At 39.3% G+C, this 17037-nt stretch overlaps 1 protein-coding gene and 1 long non-coding RNA gene across 2 annotated transcripts; one reads left to right on the top strand and one right to left on the bottom strand.

Annotated features, from left to right (window-relative positions):
• Positions 1–255: 255 nt before the first annotated feature.
• cab39l (calcium binding protein 39-like) lies at positions 256–17004 on the top strand. The gene is made up of 9 exons (XM_065951725.1): positions 256–485; positions 11067–11193; positions 11510–11674; positions 11935–12053; positions 12177–12345; positions 12428–12487; positions 13196–13261; positions 13483–13626; positions 14070–17004. The coding sequence occupies exons 2-9, from the start codon at positions 11092–11094 to the stop codon at positions 14247–14249; spliced, it is 1005 nt and encodes a 334-aa protein (XP_065807797.1). The 5' UTR covers positions 256–485; positions 11067–11091; the 3' UTR covers positions 14250–17004.
• LOC136178135 (uncharacterized) lies at positions 9903–11592 on the bottom strand. Its single transcript, XR_010665489.1, has 3 exons — positions 11471–11592; positions 11299–11384; positions 9903–10039 (listed from the first exon to the last, which is right to left on the bottom strand). It is a non-coding gene; the product is annotated as an uncharacterized lncRNA (long non-coding RNA).
• Positions 17005–17037: the final 33 nt, after the last annotated feature.

Here is a 17037-nt window from a genome sequence, read left to right as displayed (position 1 = left end):
TTGCTGGAAAGATACAGATGTGTAAAGCTACCAAGAAGGAGACGGACGGCTAGCGGAAGTGACGCATTTGCTGCGTAAAACATTTTTTAGTGTATTACATTTTAATAATGTCGGAATAGGCCGTATTATTGTTTGACTTAATGAGTCCGAGTGGCGTTTCATTTTGTAGTTCAAAAGTGAGTTTGAATTAGACTTTTTTTTTACGAACAAAAAAAAAGTGGAACGTCACACCGGAAGTGCTTACGCAGCGTGTTCTCGCCAGCTTGACATCAAAACTGGAAAGCGACCAGATGGATTTCAGCTCTGCCTTCTTTTCAGATTCCTCTGCTTTTAATTGGCATCACAGACATTTTTAATCAACTTTCCTGCTTACTAACAACCCTGGCGTGACACCAGAAGCTGATTCGGGACGGGAGCGCTGTGCTGTGAACCGGGACGGGAGCGTTGAAGACCTTTAAAGACCCCTGAACGTCTCCTCACTGAAGGTTTCTATCACACACTGTCGGACAGCATGCGCTAGTTGTTATCCTAACGGGGAATAAACACTGCCCTTGACAGTGTTTCTAACTTAACTCGGGGCTCATATGTAGAAATGTTTCAGGCTGCTGTGACTAAAATCTGTCAAACAAAAAGGGAGTTTATCCTGGAGGCGAGAGGAGGGGTGTAGCCTCTTTAAATCACATTGTCTGGGACTGTTTATGAGGCCTTACCTGCTATTTTAATATCGTCTACGTCATGAGCTTTTATTCATCTAAAAATACCATGTGATCTTTCCAGTTTAGCAATATTAATACAGTTTGTGGTTTTCGTTTTAGTTATTTTTCCTGTTTGCTATGTTACTTTAGACGATAAGCGTCAAGCTGGCCGGTTAGGAAAAGTTTAGCTTCCGGTCACGTATTTCAAAATAAGATAAGATAAGATGTACTTTATTCTCTCCAGCACGGACATTTAGGTGTTCCAGCAGCCAGCATACAAACACACAACACAACACAACACAACACAACACAACACATATATACATACAAACAACACATATATACAAACACACAACACATATATACAAACACACAACACATATGTACAAACACACAACACATATATACAAACACACAACACAAACACGCAACACATATATACAAACACACAACACATATATACAAACACACAACACATATGTACAAACACACAACACATATATACAAACACACAACACAACACATATATACAAACACACAACACAAACACACAACACATATATACAAACACACAACACGTATATACAAACACACAACACATATATACAAACACACAACACATATATACAAACACACAACACATGTATACAAACACACAACACAACACATATATACAAACACACAACACATATATACAAACACATATATACAAACACACAATACAACACATATATACAAACACACAACACATATATACAAACACACAACACATATATACAAACACACAATACAACACATATATACAAACACACAACACATATATACAAACACACAACACATATATACAAACACACAACACATGTATACAAACACACAACACAACACATATATACAAACACACAACACATATATACAAACACACAATACAACACATATATACAAACACACAACACATACATACAAACACACAACACAACACATATATACAAACACACAACACAACACATATATACAAACACAACACATATATACAAACACACAACACAACACATATATACAAACACACAACACATGTATACAAACACACAACACAACACATATATACAAACACACAACACATATATACAAACACACAACACATATATACAATCACACAACACATATATACAAACACACAACACATGTATACAAACACACAACACATATATACAAACAAACAACACATATATACAAACACACAACACATATATACAAACACACAACACATGTATACAAACACACAACACAACACATATATACAAACACACAACACATATATACAAACACATATATACAAACACACAATACAACACATATATACAAACACACAACACATATATACAAACACACAACACATATATACAAACACACAATACAACACATATATACAAACACACAACACATATATACAAACACACAACACATATATACAAACACACAACACATATATACAAACACACAATACAACACATATATACAAACACACAACACATATATACAAACACAACACATATATACAAACACACAACACAACACATATATACAAACACACAACACATATATACAAACACACAACACATATATACAAACACACAATACAACACATATATACAAACACACAACACATATATACAAACACAACACATATATACAAACACACAATACAACACATATATACAAACACACAATACAACACATATATACAAACACACAACACATATATACAAACACACAACACATATATACAAACACACAACACATATATACAAACACACAATACAACACATATATACAAACACACAACACATATATACAAACACACAATACAACACATATATACAAACACACAACACATATATACAAACACACAACACATATATACAAACACACAACACAACACATATATACAAACACACAACACATATATACAAACACACAACACATATATACAAACACACAATACAACACATATATACAAACACACAACACATATATACAAACACAACACATATATACAAACACACAATACAACACATATATACAAACACACAATACAACACATATATACAAACACACAACACATATATACAAACACACAACACATATATACAAACACACAACACATATATACAAACACACAATACAACACATATATACAAACACACAACACATATATACAAACACACAATACAACACATATATACAAACACACAACACATATATACAAACACACAACACATATATACAAACACACAATACAACACATATATACAAACACACAATACAACACATGTATACAAACACACAATACAACACATATATACAAACACACAACACATATATACAAACACACAATACAACACATATATACAAACACACAATACAACACATGTATACAAACACACAATACAACACATATATACAATCACATATATACAAACACACAACACATATATACAAACACACAATACAACACATATATACAAACACACAACACATATATACAAACACACAATACAACACATATATACAAACACACAATACAACACATGTATACAAACACACAATACAACACATATATACAATCACATATATACAAACACACAACACATATATACAAACACACAATACAACACATATATACAAACACACAACACAACACATATATACAAACACACAACACATATATACAACACATATATACAAACACACAATACAACACATATATACAAACACACAACACAACACATATATACAAACACACAACACATATATACAAACACACAATACAACACATATATACAAACACACAACACAACACATATATACAAACACACAACACATATATACAAACACACAACACATATATACAATCACATATATACAAACACACAACACGTATATACAAACACACAATACAACACATATATACAAACACACAACACATATATACAAACACACAACACATATATACAATCACATATATACAAACACACAACACATATATACAAACACACAACACATATATACAATCACATATATACAAACACACAACACATATATACAAACACACAATACAACACATATATACAAACACACAACACATATATACAAACACACAACACAACACATATATACAAACACACAACACAACACATATATACAAACACACAACACATATATACAAACACACAACACAACACATATATACAAACACACAACAAACACACAACACATATATACAATCACATATATACAAACACACAACACATATATACAAACACACAACACAACACATATATACAAACACACAACACAACACATATATACAAACACACAACACATATATACAAACACACAACACATATATACAAACACACAACACAACACATATATACAAACACACAACACATATATACAAACACACAACACAACACATATATACAAACACACAACACGTATATACAAACACACAACACGTATATACAAACACACAACACATATATACAAACACACAACACAACACATATATACAAACACACAACACATATATACAAACACACAACACATATATACACACAACACAACACATATATACAAACACACAACACATATATACAAACACACAACACATATATACAAACACACAACACAACACATATATACAAACACACAATACATATATACAAACACACAACACATATATACAAACACACAACACATATATACAAACACACAACACAACACATATATACAAACACACAACACATATATACAAACACACAACACATATATACAAACACACAACACATATATACATACACAAACACACAACACATATATACAAACACAAACACACAACACATATATACATACACAAACACACAACACATATATACATACACAAACACACAACACATATATACAAACACACAACACATATATACAAACACACAACACATATATACAAACACACAACACAACACATATATACAAACACACAACACATATATACAAACACACAACACAACACATATATACAAACACACAACACATATATACAAACACACAACACAACACATATATACAAACACACAACACAACACATATATACAAACACACAACACAACACATATATACAAATACACAATATTTGATATATGATATTTGATATTTGATATATGATATTTGATATTTGATATTTGATATTTGATATATGATATTTGATATTTGATATATGATATTTGATATTTGATATTTGATATATGCAGCTCAGGCTAAAGTTTAAATGTCTTCTGTCCTTACTTAAAGGGGAGTTGTTATAAAGTGCAGTTGCAGTAGGTAAAAAAGTATTTCTAAATCTGAATCCCAACCCCAAAGATTATTTTGTTGGTTTGAGTATTTATGTTTGGGTTGTATTATCATCTGTATTAACTCGAAATCACATTTTTAAAATGACTGACACTTACCCAAGTTTTCTTAGATAATAAAGTCACACCTTTTGACCATAAAGAATCAATTACATGAATAATAAACAGATAAATCAATACAGAAATTGATTGCGTATGACAAACTGGTTCCTGAGTGTTTTGCAGAGTAGCTGTAGCTTTGTGTTTCTATAACAGATTACCAGTGTTGCAATTATACTAAATGCATAACAATTAAAATTATTCCAAAGAAATTAATTTGAACTTGCTGCTGGTTTCACATAGAAACAAGAAGCAGCAAGAAATTTTTCAAAATAAATATTTGGGGGCACTTCATCGAGCTGCCCAAGTCTTTCTTAAACGGTGACATGGAGCACCATCAGTCCGATATCCGATATGTAAATAACGATCTGACCCGATACCGATATTAAATCAGATCTGTCCCATCTCTACTCTTTATCCTGATTTTTAACAATTACTAGTGTTATTCAATCTTAAAAAGTGATACTTGTTGATGGATTTGTTGATTTTATCATAATTCAAAATTGATAAAACAAATACTTTGAAGTCAGTACGTTTTTATCATAATTCAAGAGGACGATTCATGTCCCATTCTGGTGTCTCATGTCGTTAATTGTAACTTTGTGGATATTTTATACGACTATTTTATTGGTCAAAAATGATCAATAAATGAATCTGTCGATCCTTCAACTGAAAAAAAAACAGTTTAAGGCATCGCCCATAATCTGGATAATTTAATGTTTTATTATTCATTCATGATAAACTGAAGAGTTTGAATAAGTTCGTCTGTCAGGGTTAAATATGTTGCTGCTCTGGTGTTTTATTTTGGAGTGAAAACACTGAACATCCTGCTTCTCTGGCGGCCTCTCTACCTTGACATACAGACAGACCAGAATCAGATACAGTAGAGTCTCATATCCTGACAGGACGGGCCTGTCTGTCACTGGTTCAAGATATTAACCCTTCATGATCCAGCACTAACATGGGCACTCTTACCTCAAAGCATATTTACCAGATTAGATCTGTGAGTGTGCGAGAGGCTGCTGCTAAAGGACCTTCATGTTCTGTCACCTGCAGGAACAAGCAAGTGAATAAGATCACAGGTTTATTCACCTTTTAACTGATCCCAAAGTTGTGCATTCTTTCATTTAGAATAATATTGTGCCTGAGTTGTCTTAGCGTTTTAGAGAGTTGAAAACACTGTGTGGCTTCCCCTGATTCCCCTCTGGGAATTCACCTGCGACTCTTCTCTCGTTGCCTGTGGCTGTGATCACCGCCTATGCCCAGGTGCACAGGTGATACAACAGCGCTGCAGAAGCAATGTTTACCCGATTTACCACACACACACTATAACACACATCAAATTGGCGACAACACCCGATATTGTGAGAATTTGACGTCTGTTTTTGTTGCTGTTGTATCAAAACAGGATCCTGTTTCATTCCATTTTTACTAGAATCATATCAAAGTTTAAATTCTGTTACCGTGGTAACCCTAAGGCTCTGAAAAAGTCGGTGGATTATAATCTAAGTGCTGAAAAAGTTCTAAATTCTAGCCTATCCCGAACCCAACACTGCTTTCCAGTAATAAAGAAACCCAGTCGAGATGTTTTTGTTATATCTATTTCTCTCTCAGACGTGCTCTTCTAGAAATACCAGATCGAATTAATCACAAACAGTCACCTCTGCCGGGTGTCTGAGTGAGTTTAGGAGGGTTAAATCTCCGCCCTGATCTCCTAGAAGACTTTAAATTCCAGCCACATGTGTTACAGTGCATCATGAATGGCTGCCTCTGCATTCCAGTCAGTCAGAAGAAGTAATGTTTAATTAGAGGCAGACACCTCTCTCTCTCTCCTGACTCCTTCTTCACATTCTTTAAACCCTTCAGGACTTAATGAAAAGGATTAGCGAGCGTTCCTTTTAGAAACAAACGTTATCGTCACCCTGAATACCCTGAGGAATAAAAAGTTGTCTGCAGCAGAATTGATCGTTTTTAAGCTCTGTGTCGAGTCTGAAGTGTGCGCTCTGTGAAACCAGTTTCTCTCCCAGTCTCTCCACAGGCTGATGTGAAACCTGTTCTCAGTGCGAGCCATGAAAATGCCCGAGTTGTATTCAGTACCTTGACACGTAGGTGTGACGGATCGCTATCGTACTACACTGAAATGATGAAGTCACTGCGTTGGCTCCTCAGACATGAACAGGAACAACAAATCAAAATCAAGTCATGATAAGATGTTAAGTTAGTGATTAACCTTCTGAATACAGACTGATTCATTCTATAAACCAAGGAAGAATGTCGGAGAGTAAACGTCCAGCTGTCAGTTTAAAAAAAAGCAGAAAGAGGAATGTGGAGTTCAGGATTGGTCGACCTGAAATATTTCTGAAATCCTAACTAAGTGACTGTTCAGTGGAGCTTGTTTAGTCTTCTAACTACTCAAAGATCTTTCACACCGCAGGTCACACCGACACATTCACACCCTGATGGTATGAACTCATCCATTCATACACCGACCAAGCAGCGGGAGCAACTTTGAGTCAAGTGTCTTGCCCGAGGACACATCGGACATGTAGCTGCAGGAGCTGGGGATCGAACCCCCGACCTTTCAGTTGAGAGACGACCAGCTCTACCACTGAGCCGCAGCCGCCCCTCAGTGGCGTTATGGCGATGCGTGTTACTGTATGCTGTTACGTTAAGCCGACATGTCACAGTAAAGGTCACGCTTACAGATAATCTGCTTCCAGCTGAAATATGTCATCACTCTGACATACACACACATGACATGTATGTGCTGCGGTTATGTCACCGACCGGGTTCTGTAAAGATCAAACTAGGAGTGTCACCGTTTGTAAGCTTCGGTCAAAAGGTATTGAGACGACGGCAGCAGGAGTAGAAGTCCTGGGCTCCAAACAGCTGATTTAACACACATTAACTTTATGGAAAGATTAGTGATGATAATCAAAGAATGAATGAAGAAGCGTCAGAGCGTCCTTTATCTTCATCCTGCGTATCGTTCTTTATTTCACTCGGCTCTCTCTCTCTCTCTCTCTCTCTCTCTCTCTCTCTCTCTCTCTCTTAAACGGAGCAGCTCTCTGTGTGTGTGTTCGATCCCACCGGGCGCCGCATTAATTCCATTACATAACATTTGCTCAGTCTTAAGTAGACTACAAGTTGAAAAAGAAGGCTTCTCAGTCACCGGGAGCTTAACGGTTTCCAACACCTCAGGAGGAATCATGAGGTGATTAAAAAAGGAACTATTAAGTAATCTTTAATAAACAGAAGTATTCAGCTCCAGCCCGACCACAGAGGACGGATATGAGACTTTATCGGACACAGCAGTTTAGAATGAGATGGATTACAAAGCAGAACGCTCCCCATGGACGGAGGCTGTAGTCCTCCAAGTGGACAACCCGGGTTCAAGTCCAGCCTGTGGCTCCTTTCCCACTTTTCCTATGTTTTGATGCACTTCGTCTCTGAGTCAGAATGCAAGACTTTGAAAAACATCACATTAAGTCATTGAAAAGTCGTTCTGAAGATGATTAAATAATCTTTTTACGTCATGGCTTTGGAATATTAAAACCGTTTAATCAGCTGTTATTGACTGAACTAAAAGGCCCTCAGTGTTTCAGCAGAACGAGCTGAGAGTTTGTCTCAGTCAGGTGAAAACCTCCTGATTCTTATTGGAGCTGTGTGTTTGTTTTGAGGGCATTTTAAAACTCTGTTAGAAGTCTGTTGTCCTCGGTGAACCCTTCAAGAAGTCTCCAGTTGATCATATCTGGTCAGCACGTTTGGTTTTAAGTCACATTGTTTGATTTTTATAATGGAGAAAAATGGCTGTAATAAATCTGCTGTACAGCTTTGACTTTACTACTTTGTCTGAGGACCATCGTGGGAAATATGTAGCGCTCCACTCCTCACATTGAGCTCTTTTATTGCCACAGATCTTAATTCTCTGTTGTTTTGTTGTTGTAAATCTGCAAGTTCAAGGGAACATACTAATTGACTGTTGTTTCCCCCTTAATCTCTGCAAATCTGTGTGATCGGTGGCGTTGATTGACGGGGATTCTGTTGGTTAGTTTATACCGATTAAGAGGCTATCAAAGAGTTGTTTAGATGTTCGAGAGATGGAGAAGTAGCCCTGACTGTACAAATGTGTGATCGCACCTTTTCATGCGTCTGTAGTCATGCTTACAGAGATTTGTCGTGGAGCTGTGTCATGGTCGCTTCTGCAGGAAACGACCTCTAAACCCAGCCAGTGTGAAGTCCTGTTTGTAACAATAGAGAAATAAAGGAAGTACAGGCGCTAAGCTTGGTAGTTTGATTTAATGCAAAGTGTAATATCAGAATCATTCTGTGCAAAAAAACATGCAGAAAGGCAGAGAAAGAGGACGATTAGCGGCGGGTTCATCTGCATAAAATGAAAGAAAAGTAATCTCCTTCTTACATTTTCACCTCAGAGTGTAATAAGCAGACATCCCTCTGCAGAATCACTTTTTTTTAATGGCTGCTCTGCTGTCTCCTCTGTGATGGTAAGAAGTCTATAACCCTAATATTCAAGCTTTTATGGAGCTACTCAGCGTGTGTGTGCAGTATTTATCTCTTTGTGCAGGCTGGAAGAAGTAGGCGAAGGTGGAGTGTTTGAACGGAGTAATGATCGCCGAGTCGGGTGGAGGAGAGGAATGAAGGTTGGAGTGTAATGCCCATTAACATTCCCAGATGAGGATTAGCAGTCACAAGTTCTCTTCCCCGTTCATGACCTGGCCTGGATTGTGAATGCCTCCACTTCCTCCAGGATCCTTTTAAATTCTCCACCACACTCCGGGTCCTGGACTGGAACAAATCCTCCTCATCACGCGTGTCCTGCAAATACATAGAAATATGCTTGGGTGTTTGCAGAGAGAGCTGGATTTGTTTTATACGGTCTGCACTGATGTGATGAAGACGGTGTTTGAGTCTCCTGCAGGTTGTGAAATGTATATGTATGGCTCTTACGTGATCGCGGCTTCTGTTCTTCTGTGCTTAAAGTCTGGTTTGAGAAGTAAGAATCTCCTTCTCAAACGAGCAGGATGTTAGAGGTTATAAAGTGAACATTTCATAAGCATCACAGTGTTATTTTCAGGATGTCAAAATGTGTGAAACAGCTTTAAAGCCTGATAGACAAACACTCCCTCTCCTCTGACCACATATCCTGCAGACATTGATTAGTTATACAACAAACGTGTGAAGTACCTGCATGATGTCTGTTGTGCAAGAGACAGGTGAGGCTGTTACTGGAGTCTGAGTCACTTAAAAAGTCAGTTTTTGTTTTGAGTCAGAGGCAGAAAATCAGTCATGCTTTAAATCCCTGTTTTGACCTCGAACTTTCCACAGAGAGTGTTTTTGGAGCAGCGCTGCCAGGTGATGTCACACGGCAGGATCACTATCAGACCTGTGTGTGTGTGTGTGTGTGTGTGTGTGTGTGTGTTTAATGCATGTTGAGCTGAAAAACATTGTGGTCTGAGTCTTGATTTATCTTGCATGTCGACGTCTTGTATAAAACAGGACAGCGGCCGAGGATACTATGAGTTATCAGTAAATCTTAATTACATTAAAGGAAACAACGACATGCTGAAGATGGTGAGTTTGTCTGACCTTTGACCCATCACGTTTCAAACAGTGTTGGCGCCACTTAGATAGCCTTCAGTTCTTTATCGGAGCCTTAAAAATACTGAAGCAAGAAATGACTGTAAAATGTTTCCCGACCTTAATGTCGTTCTTGAAATAAAAGCAGCACATGGTACACAACAAGTATGCAGGGTCTATAAACTACTGATCTTATTGAAATGGTGCCACCATAACTGATAATTTGTGTGTGTGTTGTTGTTGTTGTTGTTGTTGTTGTTTACAGGTCCCAAGGCGAGTGTGTGTCCATCATGCCGCTGTTTGGTAAATCCCACAAGAGTCCAGCGGACATCGTCAGGACTCTGAAGGAGAACCTGGCCATCCTGGTCAAACAGGACAAGAAGACAGACAAGGTAGAGCAAGACACTGTGTCCCTGTGTGTCCCTGTGTGTCCCTGTGTGTCCCTGTGTGTCCCTGTGTGTCCCTGTGTATGTGTGTGTGTGTGTTTGTGTGCATACCTGTGTGTCCAGGGGCCCAGGGGTGACAGGACTCTGTGAAATGGGATCAAGGAACAGCCTGGCCTCGGTCGTTTCCTGGCACTTCTCTGTCAGGACACATCACGCTCTCTCACAGTTCAGGATACAGTCACATTTTGTTTGGTTTTAGATGCATATTTATTTATTTATTTACCTGATTGTTCCTCGACTTCTCCCCCCATGTGTCCTGCAGGCGTCTGAGGAGGTGTCCAAGTGTTTGGTGTCCATGAAGGAGATCCTGTACGGCAGCAACGACAAGGAGCCTCACACTGAGACGGTGGCTCAGCTGGCTCAGGAGCTCTACAACAGCGGCCTGCTCATGTCACTGGTAGAAAACCTGCAGGTCATAGACTTCGAGGTGAGGAGTCCAGGGTCACAGGGGTCACAGGGGTCACAGGGGTGTAGGTTTCTGGATCTGAAACAGTTTGATTAGAGGGTTCATTTTACTGACATTTTGAACGCACAAATCTTAAGAGAAATTATGTCATACATCACACATTTTAGGGACGTGAAGTATTTGAGGATACTGCAAGAAAGGACATGAGAGGAAGGAAAAATTAGTGTATTTTTTATGTAAAAAAATACCTTGTTTAATATTGTGTGTGTGTGTGTGTTCAGGGGAAGAAGGACGTGTGTCAGATCTTTAACAACATCCTGAGGAGGCAGATCGGCACGAGGAGTCCAACTGTTGAATATTTCTGTTCCCACCAAGAAGTCCTCTTTATCCTGCTCAAAGGGTGAGAAAGAGACACGCACACGCACACGCACACGCACACGCACACGCACACGCGCGCACACACACACACACACACACACACAGGATGAAAACACACTGATGATGGTTTCCCTCTCGTGTGAAGGTACGAGACCCCTCAGGTAGCGTTGAATTGTGGGATCATGCTGAGGGAGTGCATCCGCCACGAGCCGCTCGCCAAGATCGTCCTCCACTCGGATCGCTTCAACAGTTTCTTCAGCTACGTGGAGATGTCCACCTTCGACATCGCGTCCGACGCCTTCGCCACCTTCAAGGTACCTGGGAGTTTTGAGTTTTGAGTTTTGGTCACGGCTGCTAAGTTGTTGTTCACTAATGTTCTTCGGTTTTTATTCACAGGATCTCCTGACGAGACACAAAGTGCTGGTGGCCGAATACCTCGAACAGAACTACGACGCTGTGAGTGATTCTTCCATTTCCCAACAAAGTCTGACAACACATGACGGATGACCTCACACATCACGTAGCATCAGCCAATCAGAGCCGTTTAGAGTCCCAAACGTAAACAGGGCTGACCAGGAGGAAACCCCAGAGAGCAAACACACAAAGATACACAACCAGATCAGGTGTCGCTCACTGCAGAGCTCAATGGCCCAGTCACAAATCCCCCCCCCACTCAAAAAAAAAGCTGTGTGTCATCGAACACGCTGCGGTCACACACAGCTCTTAAAGAGACGATTCAAGAAGCAGGAAAACAGGGCAGATAACAAATCAAGTTCCAGGAAAGTAAATCAGTGGAAAGACGTGTGAGTGTCACAACATGTCTGCATACAAAGATCCAGTTTGTGCGGTCAGAATCCAGAGAGGGGGGGGGGGGTCTCTTTCACCGGCAGAGCCCCCCCCCCCCCCCCAACGGGTCCCAGGCTTAAGAAACATCTCACACAAACCTGCCTTTTCACCCCGAGGTTAAATGTTGACAGATGTCAGGTCGTCGCTGTGAAGAAGCCCGTCAGCTCAGTAGAGTCGATGTAATTCAGGAGCAGGAATACTGAATTTTGATTGGACTAGAGAGGCTTGTCCGTTTACATTCGCAGCAGCTTCATTTGGATTCATTTACAAATGCTTTGACGTCCCTCCTCAGACTGCTCTTTCTTTATGTGCTTGCAGGTGTTTGCAGACTACGAGAAGCTTCTGCACTCTGAGAACTACGTCACCAAGAGGCAGTCACTCAAGGTTGGAATCCTCTACAATCCATGATTCTCGGGTGGGTCGGGACCCAAAGCTGGTTTTTTAGTGGGACGCAGATGTGTGCGGATAAGAAATTTAAGTCCATGCTGGGCTTTTCTTTGAACCGGATTCAGACTTGTGTCAGTAGTTAGTCTCCAGGCCAGCAGAGGGCGCTGTCACACCCTCACACAGTTTAAACTTTTTTTTTTTTGTTATCTCTCCTGCAGCTTCTGGGCGAGCTGTTGTTGGATCGACATAACTTCACGGTGATGACGCGCTACATCAGCAAACCGGAGAATCTGAAGCTGATGATGAATCTGCTCAGAGACAAGAGTCCAAACATCCAGTTTGAGGCCTTCCACGTCTTCAAGGTAAAACACACTCCACCCAAACGTACGGCGAAGACATTAAAAAAAACAGTGTTGGATCAAGAAGTCAGTACCAACAGATGTAAAAAGGTTTGGCACATCTGGCTGAGAGGATATGAAAGTGGACAATTTTATCAGAATATTTTGGTGGATTAGAGAAACAAACATCAAGAAAGAATTCAGCAATGCTCTAGATGACAAAGCTGCTACATCACTTGAGTTTGCTCACACACAGTTTGGTCATTTTCAGTTATACAGTTTCACCACTAGATGTCACTGTTGCTGTTCAGCACTAGATTGTAGTTTATGTCCTGTGTTTACTGATTGGGCATCGATGAGGTTGTATATTTGTACACCATAAACCTTGAATCAGTAGGTCAATCCTCTCGTTTAGTATCTGTCATGATGATTAGAAACATCTGCTCTCCTGCCTTCCCCGTTCTCAGGTTTTTGTAGCAAACCCCAACAAGACGCAGCCCATCGTCGACATCCTGCTCAAGAACCAGACCAAACTAATCGACTTCCTGAGCGGCTTCCAGAAGGACCGCACGGACGACGAGCAGTTCAACGACGAGAAGACCTACCTAATCAAACAGATCAGGGATCTGAAGAAACCGGCGTCCTAGAGAAGCCCCCCTCCCTCCCTCCCTCCCTGACTTTTTATCGATAGGAAGATGTACGGTAGAAAAAAAACACCTTAACAATAATATTTAAAATCTTCAAGACGTTATTTGTCTTTCTTCTCTTCTTTGTTCATTTGTGCAGACGTAGTTCTCAATCACTGATCGTTTCTTTTGTAATGATTTCTCATGGATCTTTTTGTTTTTTAATCTGTAGCATGTCGTGCCACATCTCTGCTGTTGGAGGCAGCTGATTCGCTCAGTTCAGAGAACCAGCGTTTAACAAAAAACAAAAAAAATGCTTCAGATAAAATGGTTTAAAGGCTGTCTGACGAAACAGACCTGACCATATCTGTGATCTGTCACTCACAGGCTGCAGGAGATCATTCCTGCTTTGATTAAGTCGCTGCAAATCGGAAAAAAAAGTATAAAGAACAGCAGCTTATTATTTTTTTTTTTTTAAACGTGCTCCTTGTGTACTTCATCAGTCAAAATGATGTAAAAACATTGAAGGTCAAACTAAAACACGCTCTCAGTGGTTACTCAAAGCTCAAAATCAGCCACGTTTTCTCTCTCGGGATACAGACATAAACGTGTGAGACAGAGATTTCAGATATAAACAGACGTGATCACTTCTTCTGAAGGTATGCCATCTGATCGGCTTCTTTCTAAGAAGAGGCCCCCAAGTGGGAAAATCAGGACCGATTCATTTGGTGTCAGACTTCCACAATGCCAATATTTTCTCTCACATTCGACCAAGAAAAGAAGTCAGAGTTTGTCCTACAGCTGACTTCAGAAACTCCTCTTCTCTGAATCAGCAGTCGGGTGAATTAGATGTCAGCATACAAGAAGAAGAGGAGTCAATCTGGATATAAGATGTACTTCCAGTTTTAGAATAACCCGTGTGTGCAGTTTGGATTGAGCTTTAGTAACGCTGAGATTCAACGTGTTTTTTTACAGAATCAGCTGTTAAATGAAGGGTTCTTCTTCTTCTTTGCGGTGTCGTTGAGCTGCTATTGGTACAGTCAGCTTCAATCTTTCACCTGGTTCTCATGGCTGGTGGCCGTTAGCACTTTCTGTATGATACAAAAATAAGGATTTTTTTGTTGTTGTTCAGCTGATCACTGTTTTTGCTCGATGGTGTTTTTTTTTTAAATATCTAGATTCATCTCTTGTCATGTACAGTTTCTTCTTTGTTCACCCTGAAGTGAGTGCCATTTGTGAGTGAGAAGAGGAGACGCGTGTGAAGACGGCTGTTTGTGTTTCTCTGTTCTGTAACTCGTGTTTTACTCTGATGTGTCGGTGTTAGACAGGAAACAGTGAGACGTTTCAGAGGTGCCTTTTTCTTTGGTTCTCTTCTTTGTTTTTTGTATTCGCAGTCTCTTTTCTAGGGGGAGCTTAATTATGACCTTAATGAAAATATGCTCTGAAGGATAGAACATATTTGTTGTTGATTAAGCAGTGAACCTCTTAACTCGCTATATTTGAGTTACGCTGTCGAAGAAACATTTTTACACTTTTTTTTTTTTTTTGCCGTTGTTTACGGACACGAGTCACAGTTTCACTATGAGATTTGTCGCGGAAGTAGCGGAGAATACGAGCTATGAACTCATGAAGAAACAATGACTGCAGTCAGGCTGGATGGTGAAATGTAACTGTGAATGAAAAAAAAATCCACATGTAGTTCAAAGGGAAGTCTGGTATTTTAACCCTGGGCTCTGCAATGTGATCTTCCAGGTAATAAGCACCTGATTCAGATTCTGTCCACTGAAAGTTGTTTGAGTCCTGGTCAGGCTCAGGAGGAGACCTCTCTGTTAACGAGGAAGTTAATTATAAAAACCAGAAGCAGCTGTCACGTTTCTCTTCTCAAATCCACACTCCATTGACAAAAACATTCATTTTACAGAGCAGAACATTTGAGTTTCTGTTGGACTGCGGCCTCGATTGGTTTAAAAGTTTGTATTGTTGTCCCACTTTTGTGTTTTAAATGTTTAATTCAGATCCAATCCCCTACTGGTGGAATACAAATCAACACGACCCGAAGGAGGCGACGAATGATGAACAACTTGAGCGAGTTAAATTGCTGATTTTGTGAATGGAGTCTGGTGTGTTTGAAGAGCGTGATGGAACAGCTGTTTCCTCTCAAACGAAGAGGCCTCTCTCTGTCATCACTTGTTGAGCATGTCAGCAACAAAAACAACTTCTTGTACCAATTCGTCTTCAAATGATGTAAAAAAAAAAAACAACGAGGGATTTTGAAAGTACCTGACTTCCCTTTTTTTAGAGTACGATAAAATGTGCAGAATCAATCATGTCAAAGCACCATTATGATAGTGGTGTCGGTTTTATATTTGACTTCAAATTAAAAGAAGCTTCCATTTTCTAAAAATGTTGCACTTAAGTCTATAAAAATGTAGAATTTATCTCCCAATCAATATTTGATTCTGGTTTAATGAAACGATCCTCTCTGGGTTTCCATTCGGCCTTTTCTTTTCACAGAGCGTTAAAGAAAAAACGTGAATAATTTCTTGTTTGGGTAAAAACTGTGACAGTATAAGGGCAGAAGTAACGTGTGGGGGGAAGACAGAGCGGCCAAACATCTTTGTTTCTGATTCAGCCAACACGTCTTTGCTGCGGCTGGACTTTAACTCTTCATCATCGTGGTCTCAGTTTCCCCTCTGAAAGCAGCAGCCACCACATCCTCTCCACAGTGATGCTATCAGTGTACCACATTCACCACAAATAAACGGATGGGAACGCACGCCTTGTGTGAGTGTGGTCATTTGTCGCATGT

The sequence above is a fragment of the Labrus bergylta genome, chromosome 24, assembly GCF_963930695.1.
Source record: "Labrus bergylta chromosome 24, fLabBer1.1, whole genome shotgun sequence".
In the NCBI taxonomy this organism is placed as follows: Eukaryota; Metazoa; Chordata; class Actinopteri; order Labriformes; family Labridae; genus Labrus; species Labrus bergylta.
Note: the sequence above shows the minus strand (reverse complement) of the source record. Positions and strands in the feature narration are given on the sequence as shown.

Excerpts from the sequence above, each read along its gene's own strand:
- cab39l (XM_065951725.1), top strand. The coding sequence starts at position 11,092 with ATGCCGCTGTTTGGTAAATCCCACAAGAGTCCAGCGGACATCGTCAGG. Across the intron at positions 11,194-11,509 it reads AGGACAAGAAGACAGACAAG|GCGTCTGAGGAGGTGTCCAA; the intron begins GTAGAGCAAGAC and ends TGTGTCCTGCAG. Across the intron at positions 12,346-12,427 it reads ACGCCTTCGCCACCTTCAAG|GATCTCCTGACGAGACACAA; the intron begins GTACCTGGGAGT and ends TTTTATTCACAG.